At 38.5% G+C, this 24,446-nt stretch overlaps 1 protein-coding gene across 1 annotated transcript in view; it reads left to right on the top strand.

Moving 5' to 3' along the window:
- prex2 (phosphatidylinositol-3,4,5-trisphosphate-dependent Rac exchange factor 2) overlaps positions 1-24,446 on the top strand; it is a 120,786-nt gene that overhangs the window by 95,075 nt on the left and 1,265 nt on the right. The window contains exons 31-38 of the mRNA XM_057824484.1: positions 187-284; positions 1,136-1,279; positions 1,401-1,503; positions 3,619-3,762; positions 3,824-3,938; positions 9,040-9,106; positions 15,168-15,358; positions 20,907-21,009. Of these exons, the coding sequence (XP_057680467.1) occupies positions 187-284; positions 1,136-1,279; positions 1,401-1,503; positions 3,619-3,762; positions 3,824-3,938; positions 9,040-9,106; positions 15,168-15,358; positions 20,907-21,009 (965 nt within the window). The remainder of the gene's footprint in view (positions 1-186; positions 285-1,135; positions 1,280-1,400; positions 1,504-3,618; positions 3,763-3,823; positions 3,939-9,039; positions 9,107-15,167; positions 15,359-20,906; positions 21,010-24,446) is intronic.

Here is a 24,446-nt window from a genome sequence, read left to right as displayed (position 1 = left end):
GCTATAAAACGCAGACGCCCCCTAACAGAGTGTTTATTTACATTTACAACCCCCACTCACTCGGAATGATGTCACTAAAATGGTTGTATAAAAGTTTGCAGTTGTTGATGAAACTTCAGGGATCTCGTAGTCATGTTTTCTCAGCATTAATTTTCCACTGTTTGACGTGTTTGGTTTTTCCCGCAGACTCTGAGATCCAGTTGCGACGAGATATGGTCTTCTGTCAGTCGCTGGTAGCGGCCGTGTGCGCTTTTTCTGAGCATCTGTTGGCTGTTCTTAATCAGGTGAGTTGTTCATTAGTGGGACAAAAACAGACAGAGAAATGGATTAAAAGAAGGAAAATAAAAAGGTAAAAACAAACATTTTCGGGAGAAATAGGCTAATTGTAAACAGAAAATTAAATCAAACATGGAAAAAAAAAAGCAAAATGACATAAAAGGGAAAAAATGTTAGTATCACTATGTTCTATTATCATTAATATTATTTTTATCAGTATTATTATGTACTAGTACTAAATAGCACCCTGGAAAAAGAGGGGGTCTATTTCAATTTCAAATAATAATTTATAGTTACAAATGTAGACAAATGAATACTAATTAGAAAAAACTATTTGATCAGAAAAATGGAAATTAGAGAATATTTACTTTTTTCCCCCCTTTATTTTTATGAAAAACATAAAAATAAATACAACTAAAAATAAAGTATATTTCCCGTTTCTTCCCTTTATATATATGTATGTATATATATATATATATATATATATATATATATATATATATATAGCATATATATTTTTTACAATTTTTAAAAAGTATAAAATATAAGTGAATATCTAAAAAAAATAAAATAAAAATGTTGATAATTAGATTATCTTTAGCTCAGCAATATCTCTAAACAACTCATCAACTATCAGAATAGTTGTCGATTAATTTAATAAACCAAAAAAAAAGATAAGTATCAAATAAAGGTTAAAAACACAAGAGAAAGCAAAAATAATAGATTAAAAGTGTGGAAAAGAACTAGCAACAGCATAACAATATGAGGGGGAAAAAGGGAAATAATAAGACAAAACTGAGAAATACAACCAAACACAACAAGGAAAAACCTTTTAAACAAATACATATTGATTGTGCAGTTCCACTGTGTGGGCAAGGAGTCTGAGCTGGAGCAGGACAATCAAGACCCACAGGAGGCTCAGGAAGCCAGCAGACGATGGCTGGAGCAGATAGCCAGCGCGGGCCTGCTCTTCCACTTTCAGTCGCTTCTTTCACCTAACCTGGTAAGTAACAGTCAAATCAATCTGCAATAACCGCTGATCTCTACTGGTCTGTTGTCTATGATTAAAAATGTGGAAAAGGGAAAAATAATCCATCAAAGCTTAACCATGTGTGGTTTTCCAGACGGACGAGCAGGCAATGCTGGAGGACACGCAGGTGGCGCTGGTGGACCTGGAGAAAGTCACTTTCCATTTCCAACACTTTGAAGGGGAACCTAGAGTAGCCAGTACGTACGCACACATATTTTTATTATTATAATATAGAACATGGGTGTCAAACACATAATGTCGTGGGCCACATGATAGTTCTGGTTCTCTTTTTATTTATATTTTTATATTTATTTGTAAAGTGATTTTAGCCTTGAATTAAAGGCGCTAACAGTTTTAGCACACTTCAGACCCTCAGGTTATTTGTTCCAGAGGTGAGGAGCATAATAACTAAATGCTGCCTCACCCCACTTGGTTCTTGTTCTTGGATCATATAAGAGACTGGTTCCAGACGACCTTAGGGGTCTAGATGTTTCATACGACCTAAATAAGTAGAGATCATAAGAAAAATGCAAATTTTGCTTTTGTTGAGTAAAAGTAAGATGATTCTGCATGCTTTCCTCAAGTATTAAGTTTCTGATGTAAAAACTGAATGATTTATTAGTTGTTGAAAACTTAAAGAAAAATTTTAAGTTGCAATTTCGGGCAAAAACTTCTTATATTGATCCTGAAAATATAGTTGATTATCTCTGCATTTAGTGATTTTTGTGCATCTAGCGTAAAATCTGAGAATTTTATAGCCATTATAAGTTGTGTTATACTTGTATAAAAAATAATTCATCAAGATTGTATTAGGGAGCGACTGAATTATTTGATGCCACTTCTTGTGGAGACTCATATTTGCCTAAGGGAGGTGCCTGTTTTGGTTTTAGGTCGCTAGCGGCTTTGGTTTTGAAAATATTTGAATTTGAAGTTTTTGAAAATAGGCCCCATACGGAACGGCCCGTGCCCCGTTTTTATGGAAGAACATTATAATGCAGTGGTATCTCTACTTACGAAATGAATTGGTTCTAGATGAAGTTTCGTAAACAGAAAATTCTGTAAGTAGAAACCCGTTTTGCATGTAAATTCCCTTATCCGTTCCAAGCCCCCCAAAAATTCACACAAATCTTTTGTAAAGCATAAAAATGCATCAAAACAATGAATAAATGCATGTTAAAATTAATTATTGCACAATAAACTTAAAATAATAATTGTGCATAATCTAAAAAACAAAGAATATAGACACATGCAGTAGAGGTCCCTCTTAGCCAATTGGATGCCAGGAAGATGCTAGGCAATAGCCAATGGCAGAGCAGCTATAAGTATGTTACACTCAGTAAACTGTATGAGCTGCAACAAGCAGCCCATACTGTATTTTTTTACCTTTCGTATCCTGAAATTTCTTTCGTAACAAGAGGCAATATTTTCCCTTTGAGGTCTGTTGTAACCTGAAAATTCCGCATTTCGTTCGTAAGTAAAGGTACCACCCAGATGTTGCGCTAGACTTTTTCGTTGTCTGTCATTTTGACTGACAGTGTCATAAAAATCCGGTCATAATCTATTTTTACCCGTCACATTTTAAAAATGATAATAATGACATATTCAATAGTATTTAGTTTTCATTCATTTTTAATTAATATTCTGTCCGAACAAGCTTAACAAGAGGCAAACAGCGTAGTGCACCAATCGGCGACGGGCAGACGTGCCGTTAGCAAAGCGACGAGGGCAGGACGAGGGACTGGCGCGCGGAAGTAAACATACGAGGAGAACGGAGTTTATTCAACATGGCTAGCGCGAGACAGACTGTTGTCAATGACTCGTGTCGATGTGTTTTAGCTCATTTAAAACTGAATTTACCGCGGATTGGAACATATTCTCGGCTCTCCCGTTCGCCATCCGTGTTGTTGTAGAGACGACTTTCGGCGTGCAACAATGACGTTGCTCGTGAAGAACACGTCACGCAAATAAACAAATCTGATTTGTCGATTGATTTTGTACCTACTCGAGAGGCTGTGTCCCAGACTTTTCTCTCAGTGTTTGAAAAATACAGGGAGAACAGTCTGGCCGTGCCAGGCAAACACTCAGTTGCCTTGACATTTTTCCAAGTAAGGCCAACGACGTCATGCATCAAGAGAGACAATAGCTAATTAATATGCTCACTCGCCACCCTGTGGTCTGGGGTGTGAATTGCAACCTGTCAAAATGACGGATGGACTTCAGTTTTTTCCGTCACCGTTTTAAAAAACCGGTCAACGACGGAAAATATTCGGTTAACGCGACCCCTGGTACCACCGTACTCTTCTTGTCTCCAGACATGCCTGTTTCCTACCACGTGGAAGGCACTCGGCAGCACCTGAAGGTGTTCCTCCAACTGGAGAGTTTTTACTTCTCTCATCTGCCTGCCCGGCTTCGAGGCGGCGGCGGTGTCAAAATCTACCCCGTGCTCTTTACGCAAGGTACGCCGGGAATTCTCTTTAATATGCCTTCTCGTATTTAAGGTCACCTGTCCTCTTCTAGCGTTGGAGAGCATGGAGGGCTACTACTACAGAGATAATGTGTCCGTGGAGGAGTACCAAGCTAACATCAACGCCACCTCTCTGGATAAAGTCAAGCAGTACTACAAGAGGCTACGGTACGTGATTTAGGAGTTTGAAATTTGTTAACAGAAACAATCATTCGCGCTCCGTGAAATCCATCCCAAGCGCGGCTCGCCTTTCAGCATCGCTGACATCTGCTGCCGATTGTGTGATAATTAATAGCAGAGCTGTAACTTCATCCGAGCGCTCCAGGATTTATTACCGCAGCATCCTACGCTGCACAAAACACGGATTTATTGCAATTACTTTCCAGACAAGGGTTTTAATTTGTGCAAAATGTTGTCCCTGTCGTCTGAAATGATCAATTTATGATCTCCGGTTGGCTTATTGGCTGCCATTGACGGAAATAGATGCCTTTTGACTGTGAGAGGCTGACACAGAATATTAAGGAAAATTAACTACTTGAAATTTTAATGATAACGATAATTTCAAATCATTAAAAAAACACAGTACTTGAAATTCTGATACTTTTTACATAATTTATTTTTAGTATATATTAATTTGTTATCAATTGCAAATATAAAAAAATTTATAATCTTATCTTTATTATATATAGTATACGGTATATTTTTATAAATATAATTGCAATCATTTTCTGCCTGCATCTCCTGTTCAAAATGGATTGTCAGTGGTAGTCACTAAGTTAATCTTTCATCCCCACACTAGTTAAAAAAGATCAAAATAGAAGTTCTTTTGACAAAAAGTTTCTTCAGTCGTAAGTTAAGAGTACCATGACGCTAACAAGAATGGAAAACAATATGGGAAGATGGTGCCTACCAAAATAAAGATCCCTTAACTTTTAGTATTGAAATAAGTAAGGGTATCACTCTGATTTGTTTATGTGAACATCAAGTCTCCGCCAGCCCAAGTATATATGTACAGGGTTTTTGCGGGTAATTAAAAAGCATAAAAAGTCAAGATTTTGTAAAGCATGAAACTAAATGTTCTAGACATTAAAAAATTTAGAAGCTTGATGGTTAAAAAGACCTTTTTTCTTTTACTTTTTAATTTTTTTTTTTTTTTTTTTAAGTAATTTATTGAAGTTGCAATAAAAGCATTTTAAAATGATATCAGATAATATCGACATCAGTTTTTCATTATGTTTTGGGCCAATATGTGTGTTGCCTTCAAAGTGAATGTAGAAGCCTTCTGCCTTTGTGCAAGGGCTGGTCACAGCTTAGCACAGCAGTAATGCTTATTGACCATTAGATGTCTCCAAACTAAGATTCTTGGGATTTGTTATGTGAGCAGACCATTTTGATTCATGGGGCAAAAATTAAATGAATAATGAATTATTAAAAAAATAATGAACTTATTACGTACTTCATTCACTGTACTGAAAACTGTGCCTTTGTTGTTATTTTGAGCCCCGTGATATAGCAATGCCTTATTTGCACTTGCACGTGATTTAAAAAAAAAAAAAAAAAAAAAAAAAAAGATTTGCACTACCCCTGGGTTACGAACAAGTTCCATTCCTACTTGAGGTAGGAATCTTTGGGCTCCTAACGCTTCGATTACGATTATGATTCAGAAGCTGCGATTCGATTATAAATAGATTATTAACCCTCCCACCCTGCTTTGAATGTTTCGTAAATTAGTTCCAAAACTGTTCAAAAATCCTCTCAGCCTAAAGCAAACTACTCCTATTTCAGTATCAAGTTAACAGTTCAAAACTGTTAATACAATAATCAAGTACACATTCTGTATCAGCAGCTTTAAACTTCCGCAATTTCCCGAATATGACGCGCACTTTTTCCCCCCCAAAATCTACTTGTAAAATGAAATCATGGGTGCGTATTATACACGAGTACAGGGATGGAGACAGATATTATATATATATATATTATTAGTGCTGTCAAATGGTTAAAAAATGTAATCTAGTTAATCATAAATCAACTGTGTGATTAATCATGATTAATCACATTTTCCTCGGGATGAATAAATTTGCTCTTTAGTAAAAATCTAGGAAAATACTATAATTGACTTAAAATTTGTTTTCAGATGAAATGTATGATGTATGAATGAATTAATACTTAACCAAATAGAATTTTGAAATTTTATTTAATAACTCAGCTCGTATAAAATAAAAAAAATTGTCAGTATTATACAGAAAAGAGCTTAACAGATCAAAGTGCCTCAGACTAAAAATGTGACTCAAGTACCGTTTGGCATATTGCCCAAAATGAACTGCCAATTTAAAGAGCAGACAAGCACAATACAGTAACAATAGCTAGTGTTTCAAAAAATGTGTAAACAACTGGTCTGTTAAATTAAAAATTTCACACAAATAAATGCAGCATTTGCAGTTTTACACTAAATGGCCTGAAAGCTGTGTGAGATTTAAAAAAAAAAAAAAAAAAAAAATTGTCAATTTTCACACACTTAACTGAAAAACATTACACTAAAATGTGTGTAAAGGTGTTTAGAAACACTGCTTAAGGTAGCCAGTCATACCCTTTTTTTTTTGTCCTGTGGTCTCCTGTCAGTGCAACAAACGTAACTCTGGCTAGTTGCTCCACCTTCGTTGCCTTTTAATTTTAAAAAAGTTCATGAATTTTTGTGGCAATAGTTGCCCGTGAAGGTGTTCTGTATATTGGGTCGCCCGATGCTATCTGGATGAGATTTTCAAGGCCCTTGTATTCGACTAAGTTAATGGGTCTACAGTCTCTGGCTACCTATCTAGCGATAGCAGTAATCAACCTACTTGTTGTCCTTTTGTTGACACGTCCGAGTCCGCACTCTGCCAGCGTAGCTTGATGACTGCGGCTTGTTTTTGCGGTGTTAGCGTCAATGCTAACACCAGCGAAGATATGCTCTGCCCGAAGGTGGTACTTTAGGCTGGTTGTGCTTCGATGGAAGGACAGTTCATCACAGCAGTATGTGCACACAACTTTTGTTTTATCCAGATTTCCATTAGGCAGCTTTTTAAAACGGAATTTGCCATGAAGCAGTCCTGGGTCATCATCCTCACTCATCGTGGTGGATGCATTTTGTCCTGCATTGCCGCGCGGAGAATGTAAACATCACTGTGTGGGACTACGGGAGGCAGTTGTGGCCAAACTTAGTATGTAAATTGCGTTATTTTTTTTTTTAATGCCTTAATATTTCCAGAATAATCATAGTCGTTAACGCGTTATTGTTGACAGGCCTAATATATGTAAAGACAGATTTTTTTTTTTAATTGACACGGCCATGTTGTGTTGAAGAAAACATATGCGGCGATCCGTTTCCTACCATTACGGTACATGACGTCACCATTTTGTTTCTGTAATACTTCACTGTGATTGGTTGAATTATTTCGTCTGAGTTAAATTCAGCTTTTTTCACTCTTCATAAGGCACAGAATTTAGTTTCTTGAACTCATTTGAGTCAATGTTTATTGCAACTCGGCAACTCGGACCATAAAAAATGTAACACAACACAGACTTCCTGTGTCCTGTGCTCCGCTGGCACTGCTCCAGCAAGCCAACCGGTGGGGGCCAACATTCCGTGCGTTCACTCCCATGTTAACCCTCTGTACTGACTCCATGTTCCAAAAGTTTGAAGAAGGCTCACTGATAACAGGTTGACAATTTATTCGTCGACAATGGTCAAAAAACAAGGCAAAACAGACGACGGAGGAACAATGCTGGTTCCAAAACAAGGCTACATAGAAATGCTTCCGAGCAGCGAACCGTTTGTTATCTCAGTGTCCAGTCTTTTTGAAAGCTGCGGTGGAGTGGGCCGGGCCGAAGGTTTGGCTGGGTGTTGTCTTGAGATCATCCCTCTGTGGCCAGTTCGTGCGTCATCCTTCGTAGCTGGGACATGGTTGCCACAGCGACCGCTGCCGTTCTTGATGTCCCAAGACGTATTTATTTTATATTAGGTGTGTTAGAGTAGTACAAACAGTCCTACAGTACATATGAGAAATCATACTATTCCCTGATTGATTGTATTATGTGTTAGAATAATGTAAACAGTTAGAGAGTGCCTACGAGAAACGGTACCATCTTTTTCATTCCCCCTCATGAGCCCCGACAGGGCTGATAAGGTGATTCACTTTACTGTGTCAAAGGGCATGGAGTGAAGTCTGCCTAAACTATAGTTAGATACTTTACTATAATGAATGTGTTAGACTAATGCAAACAATTATATGGTGCGTGAAAGAACGGTACCTATTCCCTTCAGGTATCAGATTTTTGGAGTTGGATAATATCGGGATATCGGTAATCATTATAAACAACTATACTTTGAATTTGTGTGTGTGAAACTGCATTTGGCTGGTTTGGTTGGTTGGCATTAAATTAAATTGGCATTAAAAATAATTAAATGAGATTTGGTGATACATGTAAAAACCCTGATGTAGTATTCAGAGTATCTGTTGTGATAGTTGGGAAATGGCAGTTAATGTGTCAACCTAAATTCTGTCCCTATTTTTGAATGCTGAAAATATTTGAGTCTCCACGTCAACTGTATTTTTCTCCCACTTGCATCAGTCGCTATCGATCGTCAATCAAGAAAAGCCCACCTCATGCCGCGTGGTGGGGCCGCTCAACATGGCCGTCACGTTCCTCCCCGCTCTCCTTTGTCACGTGAATTTAAGCGTGGCGATTGAGGAAGTGTTCTCCGTTTGAGCAGCTTGAATCAATTACACGGGCCGTTATGCCGCCCGCGTGGGAAACAAATTTACGGGGTGTTAGCCGGCACCTGCTCTCTGGCCTTAAAGTGCTGCCTCTTATTGCATATACTGTAGAAATGCTCACATACAACTGTTAATGTGTCCACTACTTTCAGCTCATTTGTGTGGGATGTAACAATATTATTTTAAAACAAATATAGACGCCTCGTACTCTCTGCAGTCCCCTATTTTTTTAACCAAGTAAATGCGCCCCATACATCATTATTACAGCCTGCCGCTTTAAGTAAAAGCCAATGTGATTGCATTACACCCACTTTAATATACTGTAGTGTTGCTATTTTTAGCACGCTAGTGGATTACGGACATTTGATGGAGTCCCACGCTGCTGAGTTTGCGTCCCAAAGTTGTTTCTGGATCGCCGCTGCCCCCGGTGGAGAAGCGTGACACGACAAGCAAAATGTAGGATTGTGTACTTTTTCACTTAGTTCACATGGGAATTGTCGTCATTACTCCCCCAGGGCTTTCTGCATGGATCAGTCCAACGTGCCTCCCAGTGCTGCACCAAAAGCTGCCTTGATTGATAAGGTAAGAAGTTCGAAACATAATGTGATCAAGCAGCCTGATGACTCACAACTAGGCATGTGTTGGTATGTGATTTTGACAGTATGATAACCATTAAGCAAAAATACCGCGGTACACGGTATTGCAATTATAGGTTTAAAATGTGGTTTTTTTTCAACCCATACAGCTCAAAAATGTTTTCAATTGAACAGGATTTTTTTTTTTCACAACATATTTGCAAATTGAAACATCAACATGAATATAATGTTAAATAAATAAAAAAAATAAAAAATAGCTGATATATTTCAAACAAAAATTGAAATAAATAGAACTTATAGACCAGGGGTCTCAAATACAAATCTTGAAGGTCCACAATTATTTTTGTCATACAAATGGGTCCATTTATTAATGTCGGCCAAGTACAAGGCAGGTCGAAGGTGGTAAAGGTGATTCTATTTCATCCCTGCTGACCGCCACAGCACCGCCTCTGCCGGTCATTCGGGATTCATAGAACCGTAGTTACCTACGTAACTTTCGTTTTCTTTTGATCAAGCAAAAATACAATGTACATTCTGATTAAATAAAAATAAATTAAAGGGTATTAAAACACTAAGGGGCTGTAAGATATAAGTAGAACCGTTATGTGGCAAGATAACAAATATTAATAATGTTAACAAAAAAATAAATCGCATTCATGAGCAATTATCGAAAATTACGAACATTTCCGAAAGTATTCCGGAAACAGCCGAATGGGGCGGAGACGTCATAACAAGGAAAGGAAAGGTCGAGGCAGGTGCAATCGTTGTTTATCGACGAGAGAGTTGCGTTCATGTTTCATCAAAAAATCGCTAAAATGGTAAAATGGTAAAAACCTGTCATGCTATGTGGTCTATAAATAGCCAAAAAATCGCTAAAATGGTTCAAACCTGTCATGCTATGTGGTCTACAAATAGCCATTTGTCGCAATGTAGTACCCATGAGTTCCCGAACGCGAGAAAAAGAGCTGGACTACGCAGACAATGAATAAAGTTCGTCCGTGCTAAGAAATTGCTGATGAAAGCAGCCACCAAACACGCACAGCCACCTAAATGTCCCGAGATATCAAGAAAAAGGACGACTGGCTCTGATGAGACCACCACAGGCTAACCAAAGGAGCGGAGCAGCCAAGCTCGAAATGGCCTGAGTGAGTGCTCTTTTATAATAAAAACATATCACGCATTGGATATAGGACTGGACACATGTATAAATTATCGCTCGTAAAATATATAGAACAAATCCTCGAATCCCATTCATATTTGTATCTGTTGGCAGAGCGAAAACCTATGCTAGCACAATAAATGATAATTATTCTATACATTACATTATTTTGCGGTCACGGTGTATCGGCTTCACATAAAGAAATGCAAAACAAACCATTCGGTGTTTCCCACACCATGTTGCCGTTGTTTCATCGGTGTGATTGCTCCTCTCAATGATCCTTTCATTAGGCTGCATTGGCTTTCGTTTGGGCTCAAATTGATAACCCAAAACACCAAAGAAAGGTTCATAACTCTCCTCGTCACCATTAGATGAATGTTCGTTACGTCGGATTCGTCGCTGCAACTAGAAACAAAATTGTCCGCTATCTTCGCCGCCATTCAGTATTAAGCACTGAGCCGGTTGTTTCCTTGTAGTGACGTCACGCACACAATATGCTTGATTTCCGGGATCTCATGGGCGGGTCCTTTTAGCTTGACAATCGATCCAAATTTCTATCATTTTCTTGGTGTTGCGATGTGTGTAATTACACGAAGTGGTATGATATGAATCCAAAAGGCATGCGTTTATGGATAAATGATGGAATATTAGCATTTCCCCAGGTGTTGTCATACCCTTTAACAAAACTTTTTTTTTTTTGACTTAAAAATACAAAAAAAAAAACATGCAAGTGCAATGTTTACACATGTACACTAAATAATTGACAAGATCTGTCCTTAAGGTGCAAACAATAACTATTGACAGTTCATTTTGTAACTGTAAAACACTGCTGGACAAAAAAGAAAACATGTGCAAGTAGTACAGTAGATGTTCACTTATTCAGAACATAAATGACAAGCTCTGTCACTAAGGTGCAAACATAACAATTATTGACAGTAACTTTAACTGTAAAACACTGCTCAATGATTTCAGTGCGTCTTGTGGTTGATAAATCTGAGAGTGAGATTTGTTTGATTTTTATTGTCATTTCCTCCTTTTCTTTCCCTTTGAACATTGCTGTCATTACTTCAGTCATAGACTATTTTATTATTTCTCAATCAGAGAACTGCTTCTTATGTTTGGCCAACACCAAGACACTCTGAGTGAGGACTCCGTTGTAATTTGTTGTTGTGTCATAGATTTAACAATAACTGTGCTTGACTGCTGCAACCTGTTCATTTCTTGCCTTCTCAATGGCGTACCGCACGCAGGCTATTTTTAGACCGTGACGTCGCATCATAAAGCGGAAGTAAAGCCGAAGTGGGACATTATAGACCCGCCCTCACATAGACACAACGTAATTTGTGCTACTTTTCTCTGGTAATCTTTCAAAAACGAACATGCCGATCACGCATTGCTTTTTTGGAACCAGAAACGACTCGAGAAATTACGACACATGAAGGATGTTTTCTTCATACGTTTCCGGAAACCAAAAATGTGAAGACTGAATCAACTTGCGCGGACTTTAACGCAAGCTCGGTGAATCCATTCACATTTCATATGCATTAAACATTATGTTGGGTTGGCATGGTCTTTCAGAGGACAAAGAGGGAAGCCATTTTTATATTTTTAACTTATTTTTTTAGCGTAACGTTGTGCTGCACTGCTTCTGTCTGACAATGAATGACCTGAAAAGAATTACAATGGTATCTGACTGCCACTGTTACCGTTTCTGTTATATATATATGAAAATACAAACTTTAGTAAGGGGGAAGTACAAATAAATTATAGAATTAAGATGTGTTATCAATGAAAAAATTAAAAGTGTTCATTGGCTGTAACTGAGTAGCATTTGCGATCGCTACACAAAGTTAACTAAATTACCCCCAAGAACAGTAAGAGACGTAGGACAACCAGAGGATATATAAGAAAGACAGGGCTGATGGTAAAGGATAGCTTGTTGAAACAATGTCATTGTCAGTCGCGTCGATAAAAAAGCTAAAGCTATGCTTAGGTCGGCTCGTTTTTTTCGTCTTTTTCAGCCTTCGACACGCAAGCCATCTCTTTAACTGAACATTTTTATGTTCTTCCACATCTTTGCCAGTGAATTTGGCACCAGGCACATAATTTTCGGAGAGAATTGGTGGGTTTAGCTCTGTAAACATCTCCTTCGCACACGATTTCCATTCATTTCCTATTAGGGACAAACGGTGGCTTGTCCCTACTTAGCAACAGTAGCTAATTTAATTAATATTAATGAGCGGAAGTGACGTGTTGCTTGCGGTACGCCATTCTGATATTGGAGGAAACATCTTCAAAAGAGCTGTGCTCTTTCACATAATGGTGTTTCACATTTTCACTTTTTATCAGAGCAACTGTCTTGAAGCATATCAAGCACATACGTTTGGTACTTGCAGTTGGTAAAATGGACGCATATTTGTCATTTCATTCCTCACTGAAATGGCGATTTTGGTTGTCCACTTTTCTTCTCTTGGTCAACTTTGAGCATGCCATTTTATTAGATTCGGTTTTCTACTGGTGGCATGTGTGGTATTAGTGATCGTTGTTTATTGTTGTGTTCTTGAACGCTGCCCGCATGCAGCGAGAGTGCCGGAGTGACACTGGGAAATAAATATATCACGTTTGCTCACAACATGACTCACGTTCTTGAATGAAAAATAAAGTACACGACAGCATGTACAAACAGATTGCAAAGTGCTGGGTGCGACTCGTGTTTGAGGTTGCTGACACTGCTGCGGTCCATCTACGCTAGCTAGTAGCATGCAGGCGCTCTCAGCCAATCAGCGCATCCATGCACGCTCTCGCAGCCAATCAGCGCATCCATGCAGGCTCTCTCAGCCAATCGGTGCATCGTTGTCATAGAGATGACAACAGAAGTGAGAACATGGAAGATATTTGACTAAAAATGAAACAGAATTTAGCGATAGAACAGTAACGCATAGCGATAGATCGGTGATTCATACTAATGATCTATGTTGAAAAAAGTTTTTTTTTTTTTCTCGTTTTTTCGTTCGTCTGTGGGTCCGCAGAGAGGAGTGCCGTGGTCCGGTCGTGGACCGCTAATTGAGGACCCCGGTTATAGACTAAACCCACAGCCACATGTCAATTTGCTCAACATTAAAACAAGAACCCTCGGTAATATAGAACTGGACTTAAAATCATTTTGATCATATATTGTTTATGTAAAACACATACCACTAGGGTTGTTCCGATCATGTTTTTTTGCTCCCGATCCGATCCCGATCGTTTTAGTTTGAGTATCTGCCGATCCCGATATTTCCCGATCCGATTGCTTTTTTTTGCTCCCGATTCAATTCCAATCATTCCCGATAATTTTTCCCGATCATATACATTTTGGCAATGCATTAAGAAAAAAATGAATAAAACTCGGACGAGTATATACATTCAACATACAGTACATAAGTACTGTATTTGTTTATTATGACAATAAATCCTCAAGATGGCATTTACATTATTAACATTCTTTCTGTGAGAGGGATCCACTGATAGAAAGACTTGTGACTTTGTATATTGTGACTAAAATATTGCCATCTAGTGTATTTGTTGAGCTTTCAGTAAATGATACTGCAGCCATGCCCCAATGCATGATGGGAAGTGGAACCATGATGGGAAGTGGAACCATGACTGTGCGTAGTGCTAGCAATTGATATATCTTCTCTGCGTTGTGAAATAGAATAAGGTGTTAAGAAAAAGATTCAACGCGACCTTGCTTCCCCACATTGCTTCACATGATATTTCTAATCGTAGGGAGAGGGATTGTAAGGCTTTAGCCTATTAAAATAAGCCTCCAAAGGCTGCCAAAATTCACTCTACTTATTTTATGCTGCCTTTTATCTCTCTGTATTGGTAAAATGGCGCCATTACAGATTGAGCGCGTTAATGGGTGAGTGGGTCGTGCAATGCATGCATTAATTGCGTTAAATTTTTTAACGCGATACATTTAAAAAAACTTATTACCGCCGTTGTTGGGATAAATTTGATAACCCTACCTTAAGCCTAAAGATTCTGGATGAGTGTAACATATTATGTCTTTAACGTTAAATACAAGTAGAAAATGTTTTAATTAAAAAAAATATATATATATTAAAAAAAGGCATGGCCGATTTTTTTTTTTGCCGATTCTGATACTTTGAAAATGACGTGATCGGATCTCTACATCTCTACATACCACTACTACTATTAATATTAAGATGAATATTAATAAAGAGCAAGAGTAAGAGACGTGCGTGTGTATGACTCGTATCATTATTTACACATTATACACACACACACACTCTCTCACCAGTCGCCAGAGAGAAAAGACACCAAACGCTGTATTATGAAAATGTTATTTTGAACATATGTTTACAATGGCGGAAGACTTTACAAAAGTAGGCTAATGTTAGCGGGGAAACTAGATATCTACGTTATTTGTTTTGCCATCGCTAGACACGCAAAACACGCTGGAGTGAACCCTTGTAGCTGGTGGGGAAACGTTCATGACAGCATTTGCTTACCTTAAATTTTGAGTAAAGTGACGGAAGATGGTCACGTAAATGTGCAATCATGTTAGAGGTGTTGCTTCCCCTGGCAACCACCCTCCGCAAGCATGTCGGTTGTCCTTCCTCCTCTAAGCCGCGGCTGTCTGTCTCTTTTTGGTAGCCGAAGCACACTCACACACTAGCGACTTTGTCTTTTTTGAGGGGGGGGGGCTCAGGTGTAGTGTCACCGACAGAAACAGGACAGAGCAACAACCGGAGGGGGAGCGGTGAGCGCTGCCACTTCAAGCCAGTGATGATTAATTTTCTATTCTCCATCCAGTTCAAATGGATTGGGCTTCTTTTGCCAATAAGTTCAACACATATTCATCTGCTTTTGTGCTCTTCAGCTGATGCGTCCCCTGAACGCTGTGGACGAGCTATACCGCCTGCTGGAAAGCTTCATCCGCTGCCGTCGCACGGCCGCCTGCCAGAACACAGCCTGCGGGGCATCCGGGGTGGGCCTCCTGACGGTGGCCTCGGAGCTGTGCTCGCGCCTGGGGGCCGCCCACGTGGTCATGTGCAACAGCGGCGTTCACCGGTGAGCGCCCGATCCGCTTTCCTCTGACGCCCACGTTCGAAGTTGAGAGTCTACTCAAGTCGAGCGTCTTCGTCGTCACCCATCGGGTCGCCGCGCATTCAAACGGCTTGTCAGATTGATCCCGAGTTGAGTTAATAAAGTCGCTGAAAGTTTCTATTAGAGATCAGCGCGGCGTGACTCCACAGAGTCATTGGTCATGAGAAACCCTCTAGCGGGTGGGATCGTGCGAGCGAGACAAAAAGATATGGAATCTGTCACCGGGCGGAGGAAGAAGAAGATGAAAGGTGGGCGAAATAGTGACAAACGACAGGGTTATTTTCGTCCACTTGCCCGATTGATAAACGGCGGCTCATCTCGGGACGAATTAGCGGCCGCCGTCTCCTTCCTGTCGCAAAGTGCTCCTCCTATTTCAAAGTCGTCATCATTTAATTCATTCTTCTTTACTTACTTCTTCGCCAAATTCAATCCAAGAGGAGACCGAGGGCAGCAAGAGAAGCAAAGACTGCAAGTGCAAATATATCTTTATTAGGGCTGTCAAACGATTAACAATTTTAATCGAGTTAATCACAGCTTAAAAATTAATTAATCGTAATTAATCGCAATTCAAACCATCTCTAAAATATGCCATATTTTTCTGTAAATTATTGTTAGAATGGAAAGATAAGACACAAGACCGACATAAACATTCAACATACTGAACATAAGTACTGTATTTGTTTATTATAAGAATAAATCCACAAGATGGCATTAACATTATTACCATTTATGTGTATTTTGCATAGCTATTTGATTGGGAATGCCAGTTCTCTTAGCATTGAGCGCTTTTCTTTTTGTGAACATTATTTTTTTGAGAGATAGGATTATTTTTTTGTTGTGCTTTCACTAAATGATGCTGTAGCGACTTAACTGTTGGTCCCAAATGCATGATGGGAAGTTGGGCAACCATGACTGTCAGTGGTGGCTGCAAATGGTATACAGTATGTTCTGCGTTGTGTTCATTTAGGCGTGTTAAGAAAAAAACATCTGCTCCGCTCAAATACATGATGGGAAGTTCGGCAACCATGACTGTCAGTGGTGGCTGCAAATGGTATACAGTATGCTCTGCGTTGTGTTTAATTAGGCATGTTAAGAAAAACAAATGTCTCCTACTTCGCCCAAATGCATGATGAGAAGTTTGGCAACCATGACTGTCAGTCGTGGCTGGAAATGGTATACAGTATGTCCTGCGTTGTGTTCAATCAGGCGTGTTAAGAAAAAGATCGGCTCCACCCAAATGCATGATGGGAAGTTGGGCAAGCATGACTGTTAGTAGTGGCTACCAAAGCTTAAGCCAATAAAAGGCGCGGTCCAATGGACGCCTGCGTCCACTCGCATTTCTCTGCCTTTTCGCTCTCAATGTGCTAAAACGGCGTCATTGAAAACTGTTTGAGGAAACGTATGAACAGGTCATTCCGTGCATGCCTTAATTGTGTCAATTATTTTAATGTGATTAATTTAAAAAATTAATTACTGCCCGTTAACACGATAAATTTGACACCCCTAATCTTTATGCCTTGAAATTCATTTACTCAATGTGCAAAATGCAAAAACAGTAAGCTGTAGCCAAATGGAGACAATAGAGTATTGTTGGTGTGTTTTTATGCTTGCCATTTATAGCCTTTCATTCAAGAGGAGACTCGGGGCGGAGAGAAAACAGATTTCTGGAGTTTGTTGTTAATTATAGGTGTTGATCCTCTTAATGTCTTTAATCCGAGACTGAGGGCAACACAAAACTGGGCTTTTGCAACAAAGTGGAGACTATGAAGAAGAGTTATTGTATTTAACTTCCTCATTCCTAGCCATTTATTATTTTTCATTGATAAGGACACAAAGGGCAGGGGAGCGCAGTGGGCACTATTTATCCAAAAGGACACTTCCTCTCTCCGAGGAAGTGTGGCCTCTTGAATGTAGACTCTTTTCATATTATCCACTTTTCTCGCAGTGCGCTGTTCTCTCTGCTGCCCTTAGTCTCATTTTTATTAGAAGGCTAGAATCGGAAAATACAAACACACTGGGTATATTCCCTAGTGTCACACCTTTTTGTGCTTTTTAAATGTAAAGGATGAACCACTAGAAATGATAAAACAAAGCAAGCATTAGCTGTACTCCATAGTCTCCACTTTGCTTTTGAATAAAAGGCTAAAATAACAAGACACTAACTGCTCTTGACTATTGTATCCACTTTTTGGTACAGTCTTTTTATGTGTTGCCCTTAGTCTCCATTTTGCTGCAGCAGCCATTTTTTGTTGCCCATAGTCTCTTTTTGGATAAAAACCTAGAATAACCAGATGCTAGCTATACTCTATAGTTTACACTTGGCTGCGTTAGCCTGTTTTTACGTTGCCCTTAATCTCCCCTTGGATAAAAGAAGAAAAATGGTTCAATATTATACTTTTTTAATCCTCTGCAACTCTATTAGCATCCTTTATTTGTTTTCCTCCCTTTTGTTTCATGCGCTGGCTGTCTTTGGACTCGGCGGGGGTGTAAAGTAGATGGGAACAGTGTGAAATAGGCGGCCATAAATCAGCTGCTAGTGGCTCCAATAAAGCGGGAGAGGCCATTCCTTCATTCAGCTCCAGCTCGGGAGATATTTAAAGATCCTTTTGTTTTGTTTTTCTCTTGCCACCTGGCGTTATCAACATGACAACACATTCTCAAAACTTTGTATACGTCACGTAAGTTGTGTTCCTGAAATAATAGTCAAAGTCATGATTTTTTTTTTTTTTTTTTTACTGTATAGCTGCTTTTCCTGAACTTTTAAAGCTATTCTTCCCCTTAGAGGACATCAGTTCAATTTTAAAGTGAAAAGACTTGCGATCGATAAAGCGGCGGTGTACTTCATTCGTGCTGCAAAGGTCACCCAGTCACTTCTTCTCTCAAGTTTGGTGTTTCACACACTCGTGTACTATCTGTGTGTGTGTTTATCTGTAACGCACACGTCGTCGCTAATGACTCACTAACTGGAGTCGACAACCGATTTGCTCACATCAAACACGTCGGTGAACGAACGCGAATCCCCCGGGGAGTCGCAACAGAAGCACCGACAACTGGAAAAAGATGAGCTTTCATCTCGTGTTGGGGCTAGTCGGTCGAATTGTCGGCTTTTTGATCATTTGGGGCACTGTAGTCAGGCAAAACTTCACACTTTTCATTCAAAAACCACACATTTTCCTATAGATTAACATTTAAATAACATTTTTGTACTACCGTATTGGTCCAAATATAAAACGGTGTTTTTTGCATTGAAATAAGACTGAAAAAGAGGGGGTGGTCTTATATTCGCGGTCTCGACATTATACCCATTTACGACGCTAGATGACGCCAGATATCATTAAAGCGATGTTCTGTCATGAGAGATCTCAGCTACTCTACCCCTTTACGACGCTAGATGGCACCAGATATCATTGAAGCAATGTTCTCTCATGACAAATCTCAGCTACTCTAAAGTTTAACCAGTTTGCATGATTTTTATTGCAATGTTTTTCCTTATTCAGATTTGTTTCAAGACTACAGTTGCAGTTAGACTTCACTTTGATGGTTAATGCAGTTATTGCAATTAGAGATGTTCCGATCGATCGGGTCCGATCACGTCATTTTCAAAGTATCGGAATCGGCAAAAAAATATCGGACATGCCTTTCTTAATATATATATATATATATTTTTTTTTTAATTAAATCGTTTTCTAATTATATTTAACGTTACAGACATAATATGTTACACTCATCCAGAGTCTTTAGTTTAGGCTTAAGGTAGGGTTATCAAATTTATCCCGATAACGGCAGTAATTAATAAAAAAAAAAAAAAAAGTATCACGTTAAAATATTTCACGCAGTTAATGCATGCGCTGCACGACCCACTCACGCATTGTCGCGCTCAATCTGTAATGGCGCCATTTTATCCATATAGAGAGCTAAAAGGCAACGTATAATGAGTACAGTAAATTTTGGCAGCCTTTGGAGCCTTACAATCTTCTTCTTCCCACGATTGGAAATATAATGGGAAGCAAGGTAGCAAATGATCTTTTTCTTAACACGTTATGTTATTTCCCAACGCAGAGAAGATATATCAATTGGTAGCACAACGCACAGTCATGGTTCCACTTCCCATCATGCATTTGGGCAGGGCTACAGTATCATTTAACCTCAACAAATACACTAGATGGCAATATTTAGTCACAATATACAAAGTCACAAGTCTTTCTATCCGTGGATCCCTCTTACAGAAATAATGTTAATAATGTAAATGCCATCTTGAGGATTTATTGTCATAATAAACAAATACAGTACTTATGTACTGTATGTTAAATGTATATAGTTGTCCGAGTTTTATTCATTTTTTTCTTAATGCATTGCCAAAATGTATATGATCGGGAAAAATTATCGGGAATGATTGGAATTGAATCGGGAGCAAAAAAAAAAGCAATCGGATCGGGAAATATGAGGATCGGCAGATACTCAAACTAAAACGATCGGGCGATCCTCAAACTAAAACTATCGGGATTGGATCGGGAGCAAAAAAACATAATCGGAACAACCCTAATTGCAATTTTGTTGTTTTATCACAATAGATTGGTTTATTTTAGGGCTGTCAAACAATTAAAATTTTTAATCGAGTTAATTACAGCTTAAAAATTAATCAATCGTAATTAATCGCAATTAATCGCATTTCAAACCATCTATAAAATATGCCATATTTTTCTGTAAATTATTGTTGGAATGGAAAGATAAGACACAAGATGGATATACACATTCAACATACGGTACATAAGGACTGTATTTGTTTACTAGAACAATAAATCAACAAGATGGCATTAACATTATTAACATTCTGTCAAAGCGATCCATGGATAGAAAGACTTGTAGTTCTTAAAAGAAAAATGTTAGTACAAGTTATAGAAGTTTTATATTAAAACCCCTCTTAAATGTTTTCGTTTTAATAAAATTTGGAAAAATTTCAATCAAGAAATAAACTAGTAGCCCGCCATTGTTGATGTCAATAATTACTTACACAATGCTCATAAGTGCTGAAGCCTATAAAATCAGTCGCACCTAAACTCCATAAAACACAACAAGTGAGCGTTTCACTGTACTGTGATTTAAATCTGTCTGAGTGTGGCATCTGCGTTAATTGCTTCAAAAATATTTTAACGTGATTAATTTAAAAAATTAATTAACGCCCGTTAACGCGATAATTTTGACAGCCCTAGTTTATTTACATTTCAAAAACCAGAAGCCATTCATTTACGAATGTGATTGCACTTTATAGTTTACATATTTAAATGTTCAGATATTAAGATTTGAATGAGGCAAAATAACATGCTTTTTCTCTCAAATATATTGTTATATTCATTTGTTTCGGCTGTACTGTAATTATTTTCTGTATAAAAATTAATTTGTTGTTCAAAAAGTCTTTTTTTCAAACTTGAGTCTTGAAAAAGAGGGGGTCGTCTTATAATCAGGGCCGTCTTATATTCGGGCCAATACGGTATTTGTGTGATTTTTGCCTCAGATGCACCCTAAGCGTGACGCTTGAGCAGGCCATCCTCTTGGCGCGCAACCACGGGCTGCCACCTCGCTGCATCATGCAGGCCACCGATGTCATGAGGAAGCAGGTAACGCACTACACCTCACCTGTATCGACAATGCATTTTATCAGTAGACCAAATGTGACAAGTACGTAACAAATGCATTTTTCTATTATGAGCCTTGAAAATGAAAAGGTCACAACAGTTTGTCATGTTCCTGTTCAATACGCTGTGACAAGCCCACTCATATGCAAGCTAAGTATTGACTTGGCACATTAGTCCAAATGGTTTGGACGTCTATCACCATCAGTGGCAGCCAATGACTCGACAACAACAATTGAATAACCTCGCCTAAGTACATTTTCCAGAGTGTCTTCCATTTCCTGCGTTATCTCCGCCCTCACGCCGTCTTCCGACGTCCTTTATATTTAAGGGCATTAGCGGCCATTTTGTGTGACGGGAATGAAACAATTGCTGATGCTATCCTGCTTTTACTCGAACGCGCCTTCTCGCTCTCTCTCGCTCGTAATTTCATTGTATGTGTGTTTTGTTGAGCGCAGCTTTCAAAATAAAAGTTGCAGCGTGTGCACACAAGCAGCTGACGACAGGCGCTCCCAAATATCATGACTGGCCAGTAATTATAATAATAACACGTAAACAACATTCATCTTGAAAAGTCCTTACTACTTCATTTTATGGCCTACATACAGAAATAAAGGAACAGGAAATGCAAACCTAGGGAAAGAAAAGCAGGATAAACATGTCTTTTTCATGAATTACTAAGTTAATCAGTCCATTTTCATTGAAGACTGCAGGAATTGGAGAAGATTTACTGTTTACTTTTTGTTTTGAATTTAAAATTTTTGGACATTATACACACTGTGTAACCAGAATTTCCGCGTAAATCAGAATTAACCCTTTAAGTACCCCTAAATCTAAAAAAAATAACTATGCAAAAAGTCCAAAAGTATTGTATTTTGTTTAATTATGGAGGATACATTGCCCTCTGGTGGCAGCGCTGGGTCTGGCTGGACTGTCGCCTTGTATGACTGAAGTGCAGACTCAGACGTCTGAAATGGATAAATGGACTACTGCACTCTGATTTGGCCCACATAAGGCTGCATGTTGTTTCAGCTAATATATGTGTATGTATTCGTAATTAAGTTTCGAGCTGCAGTTTGTGAGTTATGGCTGAGTGATTTGCTACGAGAATGTTAAATACGTTAGCATTTAAACTGGGATTTTTATAAGGCAAATTTGGCTAATTTAATCTACTAAATGTACATATTGATCAGACTTGATGGACGTTTGAACACCAATAGCGTACCGCACGTAACACACACACACATATTTTATTAGATGAGGCTTTGCAAGGCAAAGGCCAATATAATAACCGGAATTTTGGCGCGATGCAGGGAATTTTTTAAATGACCCCCCGAAATCTTCTCTTAGCCCGTAAACGCAGGCTTGTTAAAAAGAAAAAAACATTTCAAAACGCTACTTGTCAGACAACTTTTGACCAAATCATAACATTTACATATTAAAAATTCCAGGACAGCGAGGGGTATAAAAGTTGTGTACAGAATTGGCAAAAACCTACGGTTGCCCCAAAATTTGCAAAAAACATGATGCCATTGACAGCCATGTACATCCAAATTTCCCATTCATTTTCAATGGCAGGAAAACATAGGTCTTTTGATTTTTGACCATTTACCATAACAGCCCATTTATTCAACTTGCACCCATGTAAGTCGATGCCGTTGACGGCCATGTACGTCCAAATTGCCCGTTCATTTTCAATGGCAGAAAAACCTGTGTGGTTGTGATTTTTGACCAAAAACAGCCCGTTGACAGCCATGCAAGCGAACGTGTCCCTGAAATGTCCCCAAATCGACAGGAAGTGACATGATAGATCTGTATCCACCACAGCAAAGCCCCATCATAATTTCTCCTGAAACTGCATTTTCTAGTATTCATTTTATTGTTGGTTACACTATGGTTTTAATATCTTTATTTTATTTTGTACTAAAACAATGGAAGCAGGCGTGTCGTTTAGCATGTTAGCAAAAATACCATTTTCCTTCTCCTTAAATCCAGCGTCTTGTTGTAGAGTACTCAAAGCCGCAACGTATCATCACAGCACATCTAAATTTGTGCATGAAACCGTAAAGTTTGAAAGCAAACTGCGACATTGCAGTCACAAAAGACGCGCCATTTGTCCAAAACATGGCGCTGTTCCCTCCGCGATCAGGAATCGGCTGACAAAAGCATTTTAAAATGATATCGGATAATACCGACATCAGTTTCTCATTATCGGTTTTGGGCCAATATGTATGTTGCTTTCAAAGTGAATGTAGAAGTCTTCTGCCTTTATACAACAGCTGGTCATAGCGTAGCACAGCAGTTATACTTATTGACCATTAGGAGTATACAAACTAAGATGCTTGGGATTTGTTATGTGAGCGTTACCATTATTAAAGTATCCAATGCGGCATCACATACAATTAGCTAGCAATTAGCTAATATGTTAAGTCCACGACTGCGTATATTGGTATCGCATATTTGGAGTTGGACAACTCTACTATTTTTTTGAATTTCAAATGAATTTTCCGCACTAACTAGAGGTCTACAGCGATCAAATGTCTCCAAGAGCACTTCCAGAAACAAAGTACAACTGAGTAATATTTCTTACTACCCCTAACACCCACCCACACACAAGTTTTATTCATATAGCGGAAAACACAGACGAGGCTGAAAAAGCAGTTTCGGCTCTCACACCCCTCTTTAAAAGAAACTGCTGTATTTTAAGCCAAAACAACTGTTGCGTTTGATAGAACAATATGTCTATATGCTGCCATAGCAGACTCATGGCGCATTAAGCCCCTGAACTATTTTTAATTTGTCCATTTTACCCTGGAAAACCCAGTTTACAGACGTTGCGCAACCGCTTTTGTTTCAACCCAGCCATAAAACGAAGGTAATTAATTGTATTTATTATTCAAAATGTCTGTCATTTTTAGCTTAGAATCATTAATGGATGTCCAATATTTTGTTCAAAAAAAAAAAAAAAAAAAACTTTAAAAAATTATTCACGCGCATATTTTAAACTTTTAAACAAATTACGTCACAATGAAAAAAATGGCGTCTGTAAAAAATTCACGGGTATCTACCTCATAACTATCGCTTAATTGTATTTTTTTTGTTACTGTCGTATTTTCTCCGATATGTTAGATGATAAATAATCGATCCAAACAAAGAAAAATTGAAGAAAAACATTTAGAAGAGTAAATAATATATGAAAATGAATCTCGACCACTCCTTGATGTCTGCGATTTATGCATCGCGACTCTTGTTATTTACCATGTTTCACCCATAAAATCCTCCAAAAATCCAATTGTGGCCATCCACAGCTGTGACTTGACACCCGGTGATACATGCTACATGGAGTTTTTGGATCGAAACACGATAAGTACGTGATAAAATCTCGTTAAAGTCATGGCGTCTGTAATTCTGCTCTCGCGTGC

Source organism: Corythoichthys intestinalis, chromosome 20, assembly GCF_030265065.1.
Source record: "Corythoichthys intestinalis isolate RoL2023-P3 chromosome 20, ASM3026506v1, whole genome shotgun sequence".
Classification (NCBI taxonomy): Eukaryota; Metazoa; Chordata; class Actinopteri; order Syngnathiformes; family Syngnathidae; genus Corythoichthys; species Corythoichthys intestinalis.
This window is presented reverse-complemented; position numbering and strand designations above follow the sequence as displayed.